This window comes from Notothenia coriiceps, unplaced genomic scaffold (genome assembly GCF_000735185.1).
Source record: "Notothenia coriiceps isolate Sejong01 unplaced genomic scaffold, NC01 NC01_scaffold00037250, whole genome shotgun sequence".
NCBI lineage: Eukaryota > Metazoa > Chordata > Actinopteri > Perciformes > Nototheniidae > Notothenia > Notothenia coriiceps.
In genome coordinates, this window is record NW_011369951.1 from 14,539,673 (window position 1) to 14,561,825 (window position 22,153).

The 22,153-nt window shown below is 41.1% G+C and overlaps 1 protein-coding gene across 1 annotated transcript; it reads right to left on the bottom strand.

The window, feature by feature from the left end:
• Positions 1 to 3,755: 3,755 nt before the first annotated feature.
• slc38a4 (solute carrier family 38 member 4) lies at positions 3,756 to 21,668 on the bottom strand. Its single transcript, XM_010796425.1, has 16 exons — positions 21,555 to 21,668; positions 18,606 to 18,820; positions 17,932 to 18,028; positions 17,337 to 17,452; positions 15,814 to 15,887; positions 15,367 to 15,459; positions 15,177 to 15,258; positions 14,848 to 14,930; positions 14,212 to 14,270; positions 13,528 to 13,776; positions 12,393 to 12,472; positions 11,117 to 11,217; positions 10,830 to 10,954; positions 7,144 to 7,288; positions 6,190 to 6,287; positions 3,756 to 6,089 (listed from the first exon to the last, which is right to left on the bottom strand). Exons 2-16 carry the CDS (start codon positions 18,728 to 18,730, stop codon positions 5,985 to 5,987), a joined length of 1,632 nt encoding a protein of 543 aa, XP_010794727.1. The 5' UTR covers positions 18,731 to 18,820; positions 21,555 to 21,668; the 3' UTR covers positions 3,756 to 5,984.
• Between the last annotated feature and the right edge of the window lie 485 nt (positions 21,669 to 22,153).

The following is a 22,153-nucleotide window of genomic DNA, read 5'->3' on the forward strand; positions in this document are numbered from 1 at the left end:
GAAGGGGCAGATTTTTTTCGGCTGCATACTTTCAAATTCTAGCGCACTCGAGCTGGTTTCTCCATTCTTACCTACCCTACCTTTAAGTGTTCCTTACTAATACAATCGCACTCTTTACACAGTAGAGAAAAAAACGTCTGACTTGCTCAATAATGGCTGCTTTGTAAAAAATAGACAAAATGAGTTTATTTTTCAGTAAACCTTCACGGATTAAGACTGCTGTATAATGTCATATCAATCAATCAATCAATCAANTGTGTGGCAATGGAGTGGTGTGTGTGTGTGCTGAAGGCTGATAGGATCCTCAAAGTTAGATGATCATGAAATACAGGTTTCAACGTGTGTCTGTGTGTATATGTGTTTAGGTGTGTGTCAGTGTGTGTGTATGTTTGTGTCTCTGTTACGTCTGCTACGTGTCCCTTTAACGGATATAGGACCCATCAGCAGCCTTAGCATTACCTTCTTCGCTTCGGATTTACACTCACTTCTAAAACACACACACACACACACACACACACACACACACACACACACACACACACACACACACACACACACACACACACACACACACACACACACACACACACACACAACCCCTCTCAGCTGTTATGGAAATTAAATCGATGTGTGGATTATTTGACATCATTGTTGCTATCCTGTTAAAGGAATAGTTTGACATTTTGTAAATATGAATCCACAGCTAGCAGATGTTAGCTTAGCATAATAATGAGAGGATACAGCTCTGGCTCTGAGTGGAAAAAACATTTAAGATTGACTAACATTGTGGTTTTAAAGACTATTATTGTTTTTTGCCTGCAGTGAGATCATAGGCTTTTCCCATAATTGCCAAATTACTTTAAACGACTTTTAACTTTTAGGTTCGGTAAAGCCAATCCACCTAATCCGAGATCTTTTACAGCATGTGACCCACGGCTGGTTGGCTTGATTCAAAATCTCTGCAGATTGCTGCCGTTGAGGCTTTTTCCCACACAGATAGTAGGTTATTAACTGTGGCCAACCGTATTCCTGGAATTTAACGCACCGCACTGTACACAGTACAGCTAATCCTCATAAAAGGAAGATAGAGGAGGAAAATTGCAGGGAGAGAAGGGGACTGGGGAAGGAGGGGAGTGTGCTGCAGAGTTGCAGAGGTAAAGAGGGGGAAGAGAAGCAGAGAAACAAGCACTCATGAAATATTGAAACGCAAGAAAAACGAAGTGAGTGCTGAAGTAAAGGTGGATTGTGTTGAAAGTATTGGTTTGGATCAAAAGGTAGAATTTCCCAAAGCTTTCGGCCTATTGAGGGACAGAGGACCCAGGTTGGGAACCAGCTTTGGAGATGAATATATTTTCCCCATCTGTCATTGAAATAGGACAAAAAAGACAAAAGGCTATGACACATTAAACCGATAATCGGACGTCGGTCAATGTCACGCCGTCACTGAGCGTCTGTCGTCCATCTTTTGTGGTGTGTCGTCAATGGTGCTCGATTTGGCGCGGAGCCTACCGGCATTTAAAATAGCTCTGATTTGCTAATAAATCAAGCATATCACTGCATGAGAAGATAAACATGTGAGGACAACAAAGTCAAGAGGGTATACACAGTATCCTTTCGTGTTTTATCTTAATCTCATCTGTTCCGTTTAAGTCATTACCACACCACTCTGATTTCATCATTTCATGTTGTTTTGAAAATATTAAATATGTGTACCCTAACAACCGTTGAAAACTACAGTAAAAAAATTCCGATTTCCCTTTTTGAACGATGACGGCAGACTTTTGCCTCCTGTTGTTTGTTTTGGAAAGCTACTAACAATCGGCTCTGTTGCATCAGGTTCTTTTAAAGTCAATTTGGTGTTTGTTTTTTAATAGTTCTTTCAAATAACTGCACAGCACACTGACAATAGCCATGCAAACTAGAGATTTAGAAAGGCAGAGAGAGAGAATTAAATTGCGAGTCAGGAGGTCATAGACCTGTTAATAAAACATGGAGCGTGGATAGTGAGGTGACGGGAGGATACAGCAGGTTATCATCCAAAGGTCTGAGCCCATGGTGTTGTGTAACCAGATTAACAACAGAACCGTGTGGTCGAATGTGACCTCTATCCGTGATGCGATGCTGCCTTGCTGTCTTTCTGCCTTGTACACACTTGTACACACTTGTACACACACACACACACACACACACACACACACACACACACACACCAGGGGAGAGGAGGAAGAGGAGGGCGAGAGGAGGCAGGATTTTTGGATATGACCAAGGGCACANCTTGTACACACTTGTACACACTTGTACACACACACACACACACACACACACACACACTAAAGAAGACTCCAGTTGCTGGTGGCCAGAACATGAGATCCAGAAGAGCAGTTTGACGGCACGTCCTCTAACAGTCTTGACCTGAGGTTCATGACCTCGCTGACCTTTCATTTATGAACAGGAATAAAAAGGTGTTAGATGCTATCATCCCTTTTCAGTCTGCAAAGCAAGTAACTACAGTCAATTAGTCAAACTTTTTTTTTTTATAAATACATTTATGAAAATTATTGACTTTTTGTTTGGGTCCACCAGATTAATTTTGGAACTCAGGCTATGAATCTGAAAAGAGACAGGTTGCTCATTTCCCGACCTCTTGTTTTGATCATCTGGGAACAGGACATCCTGGTGTTACATGTCAGCAGTAGATACTATTTAGAGATGAACAGGATAATCTATTTGAATGCCTCATATTATCCATCATGACGCCAGAAATATGGTTCAAACACTAGTCTCGACTGTGACATGTTATGTTAGACCTGGTTTGACCAACATTTTTTCAGTGTTTGAATATATTTATAGTAGTTATTAGCTTGCTTAGAATCAATCCTGTTTTCTTTTTGAGTGAAACAGCTTCAAAACGAGGGCAGATGAAACACAACATATTTTATTTCACATTTTTATTGTTCTTCATAATGAAACAGCATCACTGATACAAAAACATCCCCTCTGTTCGGGAAAAATTACAAACGTGAATGTTAGGCCTGATCCACAGGAAGCAGCTGGGAACAGAAGACACATGGAGCGAGTGCTTCTCCTTGGCTAGAGATCTATAGAAAAACAAGGCAGTTGTTTCTGTACAACTACTCTTTAAACACTTGTCTGCTAAAACAGATCCTCAAGACAACTCCTCATCTAGGTCAGCACAAGATACAACAGCATTGTAGAGCATGGTTCAATCATGCAAGAGTTGAAGTGATTTGTCCAAAAGTGAGAAGAAAGATCCATACAGATTAGATACCTGAGATACTAAAGCGGGTAGAGGTGTGGTACTGGAAGCATTCTTTAAAAGAATACTACAGCCTTTTTAAAATGCGAAATGTACAAAGACTAAAACTCAAGCTAATGAACAGAGAAAGCTGTTGACTACAGCTGAGCAAAATAAGCCACTGACGGTAGGAGGCTAATATAGTCACAGAGAAATATCCATGAAACAATTAAGAGCAGGTGAGCCAGTTTTCTAACTGAGAACAATCCATTATTTGACATTCATAGTGAAGTGGCTGCGTGGACCTCACAGTCATATGTCCTGCTGTCTCTATCAGGCCGAGGAAAGATTCACTTCAAGTAACATCATGGAAATAAAACCTCACTCTGCGTGTTTGAAGTGTTCTGTCAAAAATAACCTACCTATTGCGTGAAAATACTTTGTATTATCGTGTTATACTTTTGTTACAGCATTATTAGCTTGCTTTTTAGAATCAGAATCAGAATCAAAAACAGGTTTATTACCAGGTAGGTTTACACGTACGAGGAATTTGACCTTTAATCTCACCCCAGGGTTATTCAGCAGGAACCAATAAGCTACAGTTACTTTGCTTTTGCTTCTGAGACTTCTGGAAGAACTTTGTTATGTTTGATTAATTTATCCTGGTATGACGAATTAACATTAAAACATCAAAATGGATATATAGAGGCCACTTTTTCTACAAATATACAAGCTTCAAATAAAGGAAGAAAAAACTACTGTTTTACAGCAAGAAACAAAAATGTAATACACGGTATATATATTTATATATTTACTAAAACCAACACTGGATTGCAGAAGACTTGTAAGGTCCCCCATCAACTCACTCACAGACAATGTGTGTCAGTGTACCATAAAATAAAGATTATTTACAGAGCATATACAATTGTCAAAAAATACCATGTTTGTAACCCAAAAACATGCACAAAACACCATTTCATTTGAAATATAAATTTGCTTCATGTACGTAGATCCACAAAGGATCTATACATGCTTTCCACTTTGGCTGTGTTGGTGACACATAACGGCGTCGGAGAAGAGGCGAACTGAGGTTTCGGTGTTGTCGTCAATTATTTTACCAAAGAAAGGCACCGGTATTAGCAGCCAATTTGAGAACAAGGCCAATTAAAAAATAACTATTTAATTGGGCAATGACACATAATACAACTTAATTCATTAGGCTTTCAGTGAAAGTATTTAAATATCTGATGATAAATCCACTGAGTTTAAAAATGTAGTTCATGACCCCTGTTTATACTTACAAAATAAATATCTGCATTTTCTTGAACATCAAAAATGTTTACTTTAAAGGCGGATTTGTGTGTATTTTAGTGTGTCTAGCAGTGCATTCATGAAAAATGGTATGCTAAAGTTGAAGCTAGCTCCTGTAGAGGGTTAGCTAAGCCTACAATAAGAACCTAGGTGTGGGAAAACAACTAACCCTGCTCTGTCCAAAGTTAAATCCCACCTCTAAAGCTTAGTAATGCAGACACCATTTGTCATTAGTTAAAGTTATGAAATATAAAAATATCGAGTTGTGTTTCTAAGTGGAGTTAGCTAGCATTACTCTCCAAGCTAACCACTGCTGGCTTTAACGTTAGCTTCATAGTGTAGGCTACCAATCTTCTAATTTAACTGACAGGAAGGAATCAAATTCCCAAAATGTCCAAAATATTCTTCAAAGATGAGGAGCACATAATCATGTTAAGGCCTTTCCTTAGATATCATTTTAGAAGGAGTGACATTTGTAGTATGGCACAAGTTGAATTTACCAATTTTTGGTTGTATTTTATTCACATTTGAATGTGCATTTTTGTAAACTACCTATGTTCTGATATGCACCTAGCCATCCAAGAAATTATGTAAATTAAACATTATTTCCTGTCTCTTTTTAAACGCCGAAAATCACCATTGCCTTTGTGGATTGATAATGTAGTATAACATTTAATGTAGCGTGACATTTCTTATTGCAGCAGCTGTGTTTTCTGAAAGATTGGATCATTTTGTCTCATAAAACCTGAATGAAAAAAGCAGTATGAAGCAAAGTAAGATCTTTTTACATCTCCCTCAACCTAAACACATAACTATTTACATTGACACCTTGCATTTTCGGATCCACTAATACTGAAAACATCTCTTGGCTTCTTTGAAGATCCTTGAGTGTGTGTTAACCCACTTGACCGGTAACTGCAAACTTTGGCGAAGATTCTGGTTGTTAACATTTAGCAGAACAGCAAAACTGTCCTTATTTAAAGTTCTATTATTGAGTTATGTTGTAGATTCGCCGTGGTTTTGAGATTAGCCCGAAAATACAGGTGTAGATATGTTATACTGTGTCTCTACGTGTGTGTTAAAGGTAATGCTTGAAGTGCTCCTTGTTTTGTGAAGGACGACTGACTACCTCCAACTGTCAGTCCTTCAAGTGCACAGAGGACCGAGGGACTTGTATCGTCTTTTCACCCCTGCAAGTTGCAGTCCACAGATCTGTGCCAGGTTTGTTCAGCTCTTCATAGATGGAAGATCACATGATTTCAGGCTGTCATGGTGGCTCGTTAAAGTCCGTTTTCCTCCTCTCCGGGATTTGAATCTCTCATATTAGTTGTGTCACATCCCTGTTCCCAGATGTTTGACCAGCTGCAGTGGGTGGAAGGGGTTTGCTGCACTACTAAAAGTGTATCTAAGTTGGGGTTTAGTGACCCCCGCTGGAGCCTGGGGGGTTGTGGATCCAATCGAGGACGATGAGTGACAAGCTGCTAATCATAAAGACGACTCCCACGATGAGAAAGACTAAAGCCTGAAGAGAGACAGAGGAGGGGGTTAATGTGACGGCTCAAACTTCTGACGGTTTCAAATCTATTGAAAAAAAAAATTGTGTGCGAAAGATGTACACTTACCCCGATCTTTTGTGGGGAGCGGAACGGCACTGATTTGACCAGGCGGATGTAAAAGGCAGCAGGGAGGATGAAGATGAGCATAGTGGCTGCAGAGGAACCTGCAATAAAATCCAGGAAGAAGACAGATTCAGCTATTTGTATTTTTCAGACAGATGCTATTTTAAATGGTAGATAAATAGATATAAAACTTTTAAATGCATACAGGCAAATAATGCATGTATAGCCATGACACCAGCAATTCAAAATAACTGATTATCCACACTGTCTGTAGCGTGTGGAAGGAAACACATCGGCATTATCTGAAGTGATGTAAGAGCGATCCAATTTATTATTATTTTTTACTCTTTTGCATTAAACAAACAAAACAATAAACGTCTTTCTTCCAACAGTACCAATGTTCACACATGGCTTTAACCTGGAAGCGATTTCCATTCTGATTATACAAGAGAATGTAGCTTTAAGATGTTTATGCAAAAGCACTGCAGCTTAAATTAAGGGAGACATGTCTACATATTTTCAGTGTGGGCACTGGGAACCTGATCGTTTGTTTCCAGTGCCCACAAACGGCTCACGAGACGGCACAGCTGACTCGACCTGACAATTTAAAGCTTATGTAACGTCTTTACTTAATAAAATGACCCTTGAACTCAAGATACTAATCGGGCCTCTAATGCCTGTTTTATTAACTCATATCTGCCCATGTTGAGGGGTTTTGCATGATTGCCCGGAACTTCCTCAACATGTTGTTACTAGTTCTTACCAGCGACTAAGGCCTTTTGGATTCCTAGATCAAGCATTGTTATTTTTTGTTAATTCAAAGGTCAGATATTTAAAAGAGGAAAGAGACTATATTAGATTGGTATTAGATTTGCATCTGTCACATGAAAAAGTGATAAGTAGAAACCATGTCAACCCTTTTTCCTGTGCATCAAAGTGCTCAGAGGCAGGACTCACCGATGAAGCCGAAGATATCCCTGATGGAGGGGACGAAGATCACCAACATGTTGTTGAAGGCCAGGACGGCAGCAGCAATCAGAATGTGACGCAGCCAGCTAAACTCCCGACCGCTGAAAATTAGTGTATTGATGGAGGAGCGGATCTGGGGAAAAACATAAAGATTCGACAATTAAAGATTAGCTTGATCATAAGGTTTCAGACAAGTTCACCTTCAAGTATGAACTGAAATCAGATTATCTTTTAGAACTTTATCAGTGTCTGTATCTGTATGGTTTGTTAGAGTAAAACACATTTCAGCCTACTACAGGGAAACCGTTCTGCATTGGTCTGTCTAAGAAACAAATAAGTAACAACAGTTAGTCTGCTGGCCTGTGCCCGAGGCTGATTCCCAAAATTGGCCGCTGACTGAATTATGCCACAAGGCTTCTTTTGAGATTCTTAATTTAATTTAATTTAATTTTATCCAGGTGAATCCCTTGAGATCATTGATCTCTTTTTCAAGGGAGACCTGCAACCTACTCTGTGTGTGGTATGTGCGGGGTAAAGAGAGTGCAGGAGATCCTAGCTAAGACGCCTGGTGCTGCTGAGCCACAGGCAGCCTGTCGAGCCTCCAGTGGGTGAAAGGTCGCGAGTATCAGGTAAAACCTGAGGCCCCATATGCTCACAGGCTAGAGGGAAAGGTTTGAGGCGCGGTGCCTATAGGGCCCATTCAAAAAGGCAGAGGATTATCTCCTGCATTGTAATGGAGGTTTAGGATTGCATCAGCCGGTAGGGAGAGGAGGGCGGGACTCCTGCAGAGGGGGGTGTGTCTTTACACCAAGCCGTTATTGTCACTGGTAGTTGATTATTTGTTTCTGTCTGTCTTCCTATTTCTCTTACTCACTAGTCCCACATTAAGGCAGACTAGGGCCACCAGTTGCCATGACAACCCGTTTAATCACAGCCCGTGGAGACACTTGAATGTAGAGAATAAAACAACTTCTTTATTTAGCATGTGTACTATTTCCACTGCTGGCAGAGCTCCACATGCCCTTCTGTAAATCCTTTCAACTCTGACTGATGAACTGGGTTTATATCCAGTGAGTATGGCGTAGGAAAAAAAAATCACATTAACAGGATTTTCTGCTCTGTCAGATTGAACCAAGTGACCTCCATCGTGACTGTCAGGAGGCACTGGGATGGTGCCTGCACTTTACCTGCACTACCAGAACAGTTTATGCAAGTTAAAACCAAGACTCATTTATATTAGTCTTCCTCATGAAACTCTATAATTGTGCCCTACCCCCCTTCCACCAGCTGTTGCGTTCAGGCACAGTCTGGAAACTAGAGCCTGGATGCGGCATTTCTCTCCAAGGCTCCAAACTACTCAGCACCCGACTGTTACCTGGCGCAAGTGTTTTTGTGTTTGTGTGATATTTACACACTTTTAGACCCCCACCCTTTACCTCAGATGCCTGCAGTCACATGCACACACACAGAGCATGCGGTAGACTAGTTTAAGCCAGCTGATTGACCCCAGACACATCTGGATTCCACCAGTAAGCAAACAAATGCAAGTCAGTTGGGTTTATATTGTTAAAGATACTCAGAGTCTGTATAAGACTTCACTACATGATGATTGGATGTGAAGGTGGAGGTGTAATCAGCTCGTGTGCAGGGTCTCCCACAGTTTCAGTCTCAGCTGGAGCCTGAGAACTGGGGCATGTTTGACTCCACGTAAAGCCTTTTCATTATGGGTTAGATCCCGGCAAAGCCCTGTGTGATCTGGCCTCTGTTAGCATCTATCCCCACCTGACTGCACACACACACACACACGCACGCACGCACGCACGCACGCACGCACGCACGCACACACACACACACACACACACACACACCCTTTCACACCTCAACAAGTCTCTAAACTCCCGCACATACATTCCCACTCTATAGAAGTTTCCCGCTGGAGCCAAGGACGGTGGCAGACAAAGCTAATGCTAATCTGTAGCTGAAGGTCTGCAGCATTTCATTTCCCAACAAGATGAAGGTCAGAGGGATTCAAAGTGAAACCCTCAAATGTCAAACGGAAACTTGGCAGAGCTTCAGACCTTACATCCAAGTCTGTTAATCTTTTAAACAATGTTACATTTACTGCAAACATATTTATGGCCAGTTGAACATTCCTAACGCAAATGAAGATTTCCATTCATGCACAAATCAACTTAAGCATTAGCTAAGGTCAGCCACTCTCTTTGCAACTTAAAAGAAAAACTGCCTTATGAGACAGAAATCCAGGCAGGTAAACACAAGCCAAAACCAGTTATGTTACTCTTTTGCTGACATTCGGCTTCACAGACGATTTATTGCCCGCGAGCACATTCTGTGGCTTTCAAGGAGCTGTTGTGTGATGTTTCTGACTTTTCTCTGAGCTACAACTAACCACAGCATGCTTTCAGAGGACACACCTAACCCATGCAGATGGTTCTGAACTACACATTGCACCCTTATCGCACAATTATCCATGTGCTTGTAGTTCCTAATAAAACTAGAAGGGATTTAGGTCTATAGCCACCGTCAGACATTATAACATTGTCCCTCACTATCTGACTCTGATTTTGATTCTAACCTTTAGCTGACACATTCGGAGGCTTGCTATGTCTCTTCCCCTCCCTCCAGCCAGATCAAACCACCCCCCACCCTCTCAATGTCAATGGCTCCGCCTCCATTTATTTCCCTGAAGGTAGCAGTCAGGGTGAGGGTTTTTCCACTGTCCAGCATGAGCCTGTAAACTTCCACTGCAGAGAGAGGGGGATCCTCTCTCACAGTCCCCCATTGCAGAAAAAAAAGGAGCGTCTGATGTGTGTGTGCGAGGGTGTGCGTGTGTGTCAATCAGAGGGTGATAACGGGACGAGGGAGAATAAAATCATCAGCTAAATGTAACAGAATGTGTAGAACGTGGTTAGTGGTTATATTGCAGCACAGATATGTGTGGCTGCTTATATTCTGTAACCATGCATAAACGTGTGTCTTTTTGAGCATTTACTGCTGCATCATTCTCTGTCAGCACTTCCCCGTCACCACATAGCCACACCTGTGCTGCCCTCTCCTGGCTGCCTCCTGTAGTTGCAGATACTTCTTTACATGTAACCCATAAGTGTGATAGCATGGAAGCTAAAACAGGACAGGAAACCTCCTCTTGCCATCAGCCCTCCTTCTTCCCGTCATATCAGGCAAGGGCTAGCTAAAATTAGACCACGAACACACTGTACATGGAGTGTGAAGGAAGGAATGAGTGTGTGTGAGTGAGGGCCTTACGTTTCTGTAGCTGGAAACCCTTGGTCCCAGGTTAGGTGAAAACCAAAAAAAGAGTCCTTACTGCCCCGATCCCAAAGTGTGTATGTTTGTGTTGTAAGCAGAAAGACACAAAGTGGCAGTAATGTTCCACTAAATGTAGCTGGCAAGATAATTCCAATTACAGGGGTGGAGTATGTTTGTGTGCGCTCAGATATGAATCAAATAGTTTTAGTGCTTAAATAAGCTCAATTTAATGAGGCCTTGAGAGGAAAATGACGCTGTACTAAACCAAAGTATAGAAGCTCTAGTAATGAACCACCCCTTTCCAAACCGTATTAATGTTCTCATACTCTTTGGAAAACACTCAAACATTTTGGGACAAGATAAGTGTTTCTGTGGGATGTACTTACTGGGAACAAAACGATGGGCACGGTCAGAGTGACAGCAGTCAGAACAGCCACACGCACCATCAGCAACATGGTGTCGAATTTATACACCTTGGTGAAGGTGTGGAGCAACTCTGCCTCCACCCTGTCTGTTGGAGGAGAAACAGGAGGTTAGGGTGACAGAAGCCATGAAAAAGTAAAATGTTGGATTAGGGTTAAGGTGACTAGTAATGTCGAAGTTTTCGATTACTGGTCAATTATACAGGATTGATAGGGTTAGGGTTAGTTGTTATCAATTCACTATCTCTTACTGTAAAAGGTGAGGTATCCAAACAGCGCCGACAGCATGTACATGATGAGCATAGTCAAGATGGATAGGTTGGAGACCATCTGCATCTTCTTCCTGCTGCGACTGTTGAAGCAACAAACATTAACTTTAATAGAGGTCACATTTTAAATGCTCGGGTTAACGCCTTGGACTAAACATCGTGAACTTCAACAAGATGCAACCATCTGCAGGGCTTGATAGTGAAACAGGTTGAGCTAATTGACCCGTAGGTTTGTTTGATGCCCCTTTCCCACCAACGCGGTTCCCGTTCTAGCTCCGTGCTAGAACTTTCCTTGTTCGGAACCGGTTTTTCTTTTCAGCCCCAGTTTTGTTCACACCGCCGAGAGCCCGACTGGTGCTGCCGCTGCTGTGTCATGACGTCACCGTTTACGTCGCTGATTTTCTCCCCAACGGCGTCGGGACGAATGATCGTGTTGCTTTTAATCATACGAAGCCAGATTAAATTAAATAACTACTTCTCAACCCTTGTACTTTTCTCCAGAGTGCCGTGGTTCATGGTTTATTAATGTGTTCAGCGGCATTTACCGACCGCTGCAGTGCTGCCCGCTGTTTGGCATCGCAACGTTTCTCTGGTATAAAATGGGTGAAGTTAGCATAGCAACCGAAGCTAAACTGACTATCTTGACTACTTGTTGCATAAGCCGGCACATTTTACCGGCGTATTTTTCATTATGATTCTACTTGTGATAGTCGGACATGAGTCATGACAACCTGTGCAGCCCATGTATTGATTCCATCTGATAGCTGCTATAATACAAAACAAAACGTCTGCCTGCTCTCCACAATGATCAATAACAGCAAACGGATGGTCAAAATAGGGTACAAATAAACAGAATCACACTAAACCTGGTTAGTGTTGCCTGACTTTATAAAGTGTGGTTTTTTTTTTAATAAGTGTGTGGTTGCGTTCTAGTCTCTTTGATCAGCACTACTGCTTGTAACAACTTTCATTTGCCGTACTCCTCATAAACTGTTATTGCTCAGGCTGATCCTGCCCCTGCCCCTGCCCCCGCCTCCGACGTATGCAGTTTTTGCTTCTAGAGCGACAATGTTTTGGTGCTTGAAAAGCACCGGGTTTCGGAGCTTAGAGCCGGCTCTGCTGCAGTGTGAACAGGAAAAAACTGTGCTTTTCAGGCTCTAGCTCCGAACCGGCCCTGGAACCGCGTTGGTCTGAAAGCCCCATGAGTGGGTGATCATGGTGCTTCACTGCTTGATTTAAAGTGATCACATGTACTTACTCTTTCAACTCGCTGTAGATGGGCAGGACTTCAGGATGGCAGACAAAGGCGAAGGCCAGGATGGGCACAGTGTATGCAGTCTAGAAATCAAGAAATCAAACACACAAAAATGTAGATTAAGTCAGTAGGACAACCATGTGGCTAAAACAAATACACACTTATTCTAAGCTGAGAAACGTGAATATTATTTGACTGTTATAGAGAAGTGTTTCTAGAGACTCAGGGAAAAAGGAACAAAGTGTAGAGGAAAATATGTTGGGACATAATGTCCTACAGTTTGTTGTCTTTGGTTGGAGCTGTATTTATTTTTCCTGGCAGTCATTTAATTTTTTTATCCCACAGTACCAGTTTGATGATGCTACAGTTATAGTACCATGAAAAACTTTCGTGAGACGTACATTTTATTATTCCATGTAAGACATAGTGTTCCTTTTCTAGACAGTTACGAAAATCACCACGTCAATAAATCAAGTGAACAGAACGCTATGTGTCATATTCTTTATATGATCATGTGGACACAGTCTTACACACACCCTTAAAACCCCACCTTTGAGAAACATGCTCCGACTGATATGCATTCTGTTTGATTTGTAGGTCTTAAGAAAGATTCCAGTAAGTAGGTCCAAACGTCAGCATTGTTTATTTAACGTGTGTGTATATTGTGTCCATGGTGTCTTTATTTCATGTTTCAGAAATGGGAAGCTTTGAATTCACTGATTCAAATGGTATATGACCCGTTATGCCTGAGTCAATTACACAACTCCACTAAATCCACAGCGGCTGCATAATGGAAGTCACACCCTTTCAACCAATTGCCAATAAGACGTCAAAGACCTTCTGTTTATACAAGTTGTAAAATGTTTGGAGTCAGTAGGAATTGGCACCAATGTATCATTGGTTTGAATTTCCATTAGTTTTTATTAAATATTTGAGTTTTAGGTTTCATTTTACTTTGGAGTAAGATTGTGAAGAATTCCCTTAATGGATAGTCTTCAATGAACTTGGAGTTTGTTCTGGGGTTAGATATTCATAAAGGATATAGTTAATTCAGATTCCATTATGATTATTTGCACTGCTTTAATTTTTACTATACTGAAAACCAAATGTACCATCACTACAAGCTAACCCATCGTACCTGTGAGTTGAAGACAAAGTATTTGGGGGTACACATTTCCTCATCGTCGGCGCGAGGCTCAGCATGAACGGCGGAGGAGTGATGAGCGTCGTTGTTGCCTTGAACCGCAGAGGAAACGTCTGCTCGAGAAAAATCCATGTGTGCCGAGTGGTTCAGAGGGTACAGCCTGTCTGAGGCATTACTGCTGAGGTTGGAGTAGTGGGAATAGTAGGGAAGAGGGCAGGGCACCTGAGTCTTCTTGTAGATCACCTGGAGAAGAACAACATGAGGTCACAACAAGTCAAGTTGTACACACAACATTGATGTTTCATGTTTTATTTTAAAGATCTCTCTTATCTGTATCGTATCTGTTCTTACTTCCTGTTTGTCTGTCCTGACACAACTAGTTCTACCTGTTCCTCACTGTAAGTCCTGCTTTTCGGTTACTCTTGGTCAGATCCCTTTCTCGTTGTTTGGGGTGAACTGGGAGTTTTGTTCGGTTCTGTTCTTGTTTAGCCATGAATAAAGGTATTTTCTGTTAATTGCTACTGTGTCCTGCGTATCGCTCAACCCAGTTCCACTTACCCTTGACAGTTATTGCAGCTTAAATATATGTTTATGAGCGGATGTTCACAGATGCCTGGTGCATTTAGAGCAGCATCTGATCCCACATTTTGATGATGGTTTTGCTGAGTTTTGACTTACCACAGCCAGGAAGAAGACCATGCAGCAAAGTGAAAAGCCGCTGGTGTAGCCCAGGTAGCCTAAAAGGAGAAATCACAAGTTATTGGTTTGCTTTTCCTCATCTTCACCACATCTGGGTGTCTAAGTCTGTCACACCTCTGGGTTGTGACCTCTATCTTAAAATATATCAAAAGTCTGATATGGGAAGCAGTTCAGATTTGAGCAGCAGAGTGAATGAAGCTGTCTGGTGTGGTTGGAAACTTAATATCCCTCAATTCAAAGCCTGTAAAATGCCAGCATCCTGATGTCTACATAGACACATTTGGCTTTGATCCTATTTGCATGTGTAACATTTTAATAATATAATATGTAATAAAAGCCTTCCTGGAGCTGAAACATCTGAGGCAGATCTGCATAAATTACGTGTGGTGGTGGAGCTGACAGCAGGCCCAAAGCAGTGCTTGGTTACAGTGACTCCTAACTACCACAGCTGACTAAGGGCTCACTAGGGTTACACCACACATGGGTGGTTAAAGACAGCTGCAAGAACATGGGAAATAAAATAGCTTCAGACTGCAGGAAGTGACATATATAGTATCGGAACAGAGCAGATACTGAAATGTACAAATTGAAGGCTGATGGGATGTGAGGCCTTACCAAGATTTTTCAGAAGAGACAAAGGCAGAATGATTCCGATGGACACGAACACGACCAGGTAGTTCCCGTTCAAATACCATTCACTGCAAACATAGGTTAGAATAAGGTCAATCCCTGCACAGCAAGTATTTATTTCCTGATCCCATCAATTCATTAATTGCTGGTTCTACAAAATGCCAAAGAAAAATGTAAAAATATTCATCGAAGTCCAACTTTACGTCTTTAAATGTCTTGATTTAATATGACTCAACAGTTGACAACTACTCAATTCATTTGAAGATGGACATTGATATACTGTTCTTGCACAACATTTATCTTCACACACTCACCCAGTGATTTCCTCCAAACCCAAGAAGGCTCGGATGACTTCAGGCAGCTCGTACTTCACGATGAAGAGGTAGCTGGACATGGCTGCAGGACACGAAAACGCTTAAGATGTGAAACTTTGCTACATCGCATACAAATAGACTTCTTTTATCAAATCAAGCTGATATACATACACATAAATTCACCACCTACCTCCAATATTCTGCATAATTATGGATCCAAATGCTGCTATCTTCCCCGGCCAGCCAAATGCTCTCTCTCCAAGCTTCTCATAGATGAGGGATCCTGCCACAGGAACACACACACATATTAGCCATGGAAACATTCCCAAAAAACACGAGCTTATGGGAGTGACTGTCAGGAAACATCAGGTGTATTATATTGAACAAATGTAAAAGTGTATTCCATCCAATGCACATCAATGACCACAAGGAGGGTGTATCGGGACAGAAAGTTAGTTGTGCTAATGTTGTTTAGGGGCAGATTTACATTCCTTTTTGTCTTACGTAGCACTTTGTTCCCTAAATGATGTGAGCAGTTCAGTCAAATACATAGTTTTTACAGTTTCTATGGATTTTGTGGTTATCAATCCCACGTTGGAGCCCAATGAGAGGATCTGAATCTGAAGTGAATACCAACCTCCTTCTTTTGCTGTCATAAGGAGCAGATGCACAGAATACAAGGAGAGGGTGGCCACGGCAGCGAGGAGGATCCTGCAGAGAGAGGGAGAGCGAAGGTCAGCATTTAAAGGACAGTTTGGACATGAAGACAACTAACCGGTGTATGTAGTGACCTTTGGTATTCTAAAAACCCGATAATCTGAAGGCTTGCAACCTTTATTGAAGTTTTCCAATCTAGCCTTGAATGTCTGTTGTCACATTTAGTGATACAATGGGAACAAGATCCTGAATTTGATTCAAATGATTCATCCAAATAAAGGTACTTTCTGTTATTATATCAACTTTATTTAATGAATATCATTCCTCAGTGTGTGCCTCCCAGACAGTGTTTTGAGCGTAGGGAAATGGCGTTTTTTAAGACTTCACACCAACAAAAATCCATTAATACTAAATGTTTGGTTACATAAAAGTATGTTGCAGGTGATTACAGACACCTTTTTTCACTAAATGTAGCTGTTAAAAGCTCTGGAGTTATTTTGAAATGTTCGTTATTCTGAAACAATCCCGCACAGCTACCAATGGAATCCAATTGTTCTCATATTATAACAGTAATAGCAAGATGGAGGCTATTATTATATCAAATATATCTTTGCTCTATTGAGCTCCAGTTCATGAGGTGGCCATGCAGAAGGGGCAAGGCCAGTGGAAAAGGGGTGGGTGCAGGGTGTAGGGTGACAGAGGGGTGTCCGATTTTGGATGGCACCCATGAATGCTGATAATGGGGACAGACAGAGTTGAAGGAAGAGGGGGCGGGAGTTCAGACATTTTTGCTCTATATATACATTGCAGGGGGTAATGTGACGATAATAAAATGTTTCCCAAGAGTTCATTCTGTCTCACTGGCAGGTCAAACATTGCCATGTATTCTCATAGCACTGGTGACCTAACAGCAGTAGGGATTAGAGTAAAAGGATTTGATTATCTTACTAATTGTAAACTAGTTCCGGAAGGTAATAAATGATGATATGTGACATCTTAATTCCTTGTATTACATTGCATTACGATTTCTCAACTTATTCTCGGATTTTAAGGTGTATAGACACTGAATAACACCCCTTTTTTCAGGAAAGGAATGTGCTTTTAGGTGTTTTCAGCACTAATATGTTATAGTTTTGAAAGATTTCCTCCACATGACTTCGGAATATCTAACCCTAACCCCATAAATCCAGAGTCAGCATGGACAGTGATTACTTTTGAAATAGGGCTAAAATACTAATTTGCACTGATGTGTTTTTCAAATGTATCAGTGTGGATGTAGCCTTAATTAACCACACGGTTATTTTAAAGGCTTTGTTTGGGGATTTTAAAGAGACGGTATTACCAAATTTGTGTTGTAATGAACGACATTGAGTACCAACTGAGATTTTCAAGGTTTTTAAATGCCAATATATAGAAAATTGAGTCATTCAAATAAATATCTCTCTATGTAAAAACTGGTCTCTGTAATGCAAGAATGCTGTTGTTTCCCCCCCCCTTACTCACGTAAAGAGAACGATGCCGGTGTTGGCCATGGCGTAGGACAGGCCCAGGATGCCGCTGCCCATGATGGCGTTGCTCAAGTTGAAGACAGACATCCCAAAGGAGGTGTGGCCGGGATGCTGCTCGGAGAAAAAGAAAAAGAAAGTAGCTTTGTAAGAATCGCACAATAAGAAGGGGCAGATAAGTGATGACACAAGTGGAATCAGTAGTGTAACTGTTGCAAGAAGACGCTAAGCAAGAATGCAACGCCAGCTGTAAATACTAATAAATACTACAAACAGTTTTTCAAGAAAAAACCTGTGCGGTTCAAGCAGTTATTACGTTTTACTGATTGGACGCATTCTCCCTCAACACGTAACTGCCAACATTTCCTACAATGCCCTTTCAGTCGATATAATCCAAATAGTTGCGTTTATACTTGGGACGTTTATGTACAAAAATAAGACTTACATTTGCTACATTGTCATATTGTGTCCCAACACACTGTTATAACTGCCTATAATCTTCATGGCTGCTCTTACAATGACTAAGAAGCGCTACGTATGTGGCTTTCAGTGTATATTTAATATTTTTTGAAGGAAGGCAAGGAAATACTTACATATTCCTCATGGTATTCCTCATATTTCTTCTTCTTCATCAAACCATTTGCCAGGAACTTCTGACTTTCTCCGTCCTCATTGTCATCCATAAACTGACTGCAGGGATACAACAAATAAGTATTAGCACATGCATACACATAAGACAAAACTATTTTTATAGTAGGAGCTAATATAAAGTACATTTGCTTAAATGTGATTTATACTACATGTTGTGACACAAAATGTAAAAATCAACTATTGTGGGGAGAAGGGCTAGGGTTAGGGTTAAGGTTAGAACACACATAGTGTAAGAAATGTCAATGTCAGTTAACTAGGGGTGTGTGGATTTAAATCACAATTTCCTGATGTCTGGGGAATGGGCTATGGAAGAACCTATTCAATTTTGGATCGGATCCCAATCACAAGGCGGGTACACACATTGTTTTCCACTTGAACAACCATGAGGGATTACTCTGTTGCTGCCCTGATGTCAAGGGAGCTTCTTAATTTGATAAGCAATCACTTAATCAGGCTTTTAATGCAGGAATCTTGCTGGATTTATTGTGTTTCTCCTAACCCCTGTTCACGGAAACAGAGCAGTCACTAAACAAAGCTGAAGCGTCAGACTGACTGGCACTGCACCGCTCGCTCATGTTGGATAGGAAATAGAAAAGTCTGTATCGTGGTTTCTTACCTGTCAATGGTGGCCTTCTCAGCATCGATGGGCTCTGTGAAGCGGTCGTCCAGGCTGTCGGTGCTGTCGTCATCGGCCTCCGTGGAGACTTTCCTCAGCTCCATACGATCCACAGCTCCCGGCATAGTGGTGCACAGCAGGGCAAAAGGCGGAGAACTTTGGTTTTCAGGATTTCCGGGTTTCCTCAACCTCTGCTAGACGGGGTTAGAATCGACCTACAGAAGACATTAGAAGAAAGAGACTCACGTTAAGAATGCCCTTTATCAGCTGATTACAGGCCTGCATGTATTGTCTGGCCTTATCGGACTCAACGGGGCCCTTTGGCCTTGAATCAGAACACTTTCACGCAAAATGGGGCCCTCTACCCGGAAAATCAGTTAATCTAATTTCCTAGAATTGAGGGTCTGTTTGTTATTTTACCTTAAAGAGGCAATCTGGGACATGAAGCCTCATACAAGTCCATCAACAACAGCAGCCCTGTCAGCTTTATTGCTTTTCCATTTCACCCCCGCTTGATTTATGGTATTAACAACTTCATTTGTTTTTAATGATGGTAAGCAAAATACAACATACAATGAAAGGCAAATATCTTCTATATATAGGAAGATGTTACAATGTATGTAAAGTTTGTCAAAGTTAAGTCAACCAACGTTGAAACCGGGTCAAAGGGCCGCATGACTGCCACCATCAACAGGCTGCTTGTGTACGTAGGAGCTGGTTAACCCAGCCTCCCTCACAGCCAGTACAGAAACAGCCTTTTCCAAGTAATGTGAGGAGGGCAAAGACAGTGAACAAAGGTTGTATGATTATAAATGCTACTCACAGCCAGATTTACAGCACTGCTTGTCAGTCACACAAAAAGCTCTTTGATTGGGTTCTGCTAACTCAATGAAAAACAACCTGAAGAAAACACAAACCATGGCAACACAAACACAACAATGCGATAAGTGTCAAAAGTCACTCTTTTGTTTACAATAATTTACAGCGCAAACAGTGTCAACCAACTGAAATACCATGCAGTCCACATATTTGGTTTTATAGTAGCTTAATTCTGCGCTGTGTTTACTAGCTAACCGCTAACGTTGTTTTCTGCTTTGTACGAAAATTACACTTCAACAGCTAGTGAACCAAAACAGGCGATCTGATAGCAGAAAAACAGATTTGATACAAGTATTCAAAATTAAACATCATATCTTTTTTTAACTGATCATTGGTTTTTATCTTGAACTGCCAAGAACTTTCCAATTAAAGTTAGAGTAAAATATTTTCCTCGAAAAAAAATCAGTGACCAAGTCTCTTCACTCTCTTAGTTTCACTAAATGTCTTGGTTAAATTTAGGAACATGATTACATAATTTGTAGACAATCAAAACTTGGTCCAAGCAAGCATTTTTTTTGTTTATGGGACAATGGGAAACAAATGAAAGTCCCCGAAACGTTCTCTTTAATCAAATGTGGCTACCCTAACTAATGTAATAATAATTTAATAATAACTAGGGTTATAACTAATAATATTGTTTCACCTCCATCTATTTAAGCATTTCTTAAAGTTTTGAGGTGATTTTCCATCCCTACAGATCACTGCTTTAAAACTCAGCTGGCAGAAAGCACTAGTGGGTTAAGCAACATTTTCTACTGAAGGAAGTGGTTTACCAGCACAGACGTTGCATCATAATGTGTTTACAGTATGGTTTACAGTCAACTTCCACCATGCTTTCTCAGACAGTCTCCTATTGTACAACACAGTTATCAGATGCACGTTGATCCACAAGACCACACTTTTTTTTTTTTTAATGAAGTCTAGGTCGTTGATAGACTGTTGTTTCCTTTATGATGCTGCTTTTTGGGAAGTAGACTGCTTTAAGCCTTTAATAATATTTTGAGCCAACAGAGATTAAGCGGCTACATTACCGTTAAAAACCACATCACACAGACCAGTGCTCCTAATCTCTCACTGTCGCTCTCGGCTGTGTGGCGAGAGAGAGGCGGAGAACGCTTCTCATTGCCAAGAGGATTAACCTGTCTGACTTGGTTAACTTCGGTTTAAAGCTGGTGTTGTTACAACCATAACAGTTCAGCAGCACATATTGAAACTCCCACTGAGCATATGTGTGTAAATTCATCTTGAGTGACCACTTGATGCTGGAACCAGTTTTCCTGCATTAATTTAAATAGATCCTTCCAAACAAAAGACACATATTTGCACTTGGCCACACAGCCGTAGAAGAAAACAGCTGAGGTTGTTTGCATACTGCACACAAAATGCTAATGAAACGGCTAGAAACCAACGCAATAATGATGCTGCAGGGACTGGTGATATGATGGTAATACTGTATGCAGACTAACTTCTGAAAGAGTTCAGATCCTTTGTGTCCTCTGGGTGTCCTGGGGTGGCTTCACACTTGTGTTTATTGTAATGCTAAGTGCAGGCTGGCACACATCCTGCAGCCTTTTAATGATTACACAAGTTACAAACGCTCAAGTTTCTGTTTAGTGAGTTCAAATATTCTTCGCAACCAGAGAAGCTCAAGACAATCTCAAACTTGATCTTCTGCATACTTTCAAAATAAAAGAACACTTTGAAGCATGCAGTTAGAAGACATATTTGATAATTTCTTCCCAAACTGAGTTTGTCTTCCCTCTGAAAATTCTCCTCTCACCTACATCCTCCACCCAAACAAACTCTTACACCAGCTACCACCTGAGAGCAAAATGCCTTCCAGCAATGCACTCTGCAGAAACTCTGACTCTTACAGTAACAAATAAACCAATGTGCTGCAACTACTAAAGTGAAACTTTTGCTCTGAAAGAATAGTTTGAATAAAATGACCTTTCTTTTCCAGATAACAAGTAAACAGCTTTTCCTTTAAATCAGCATGTTAAGGCTGGTAGATTATAATACATATGCCCAGTATGAACCACATTCTTAAAGCAAAGCAGACATACTCACTTGATCCAAAATTCCCTTAAAGAGGATCCTCTGATTGTTGCTAAATTTTCTATTTGAATATTTTTTTCCGAGACAGATGATAGACAAATGTACGCGCGAGAAGCTGCAGCTCTTTCTATCTCAGGTGAAGGAGAAGGCTTTTAAAATAGAGGAGGGAGGGCCTCGATCAACCAATGAGGACACTCAGTTCCCTCAGGCCCTCCTTCTTTGAGCACCCTCAAAATGTCCCCAATACACACACACACACACACACACACACACACACCACACACACACACACACGCACACACACACACACACACCACAGCAGACCTACTTGGCTTAATCGAAAGGGGGTCAATGGCAGAGATAGATGTAGGCACACCCAAAAAATATATATAATTGAGTATTGAGAATATATTTTATTAATTAAAAAGTTCTATTTAATTAAAACCATTTGCAAACATTAATAGAGAGACGACATTGCCAGAGCGTCAGCTACCATCCGACTGAAGACAGCCGAGTGCACCAATCCCGTTAAATACCCACGCCCGCTTCAAGACGGGATCACATGACACGCCACATGACCTACCTGTTACATACTACTGCTAAATCATACA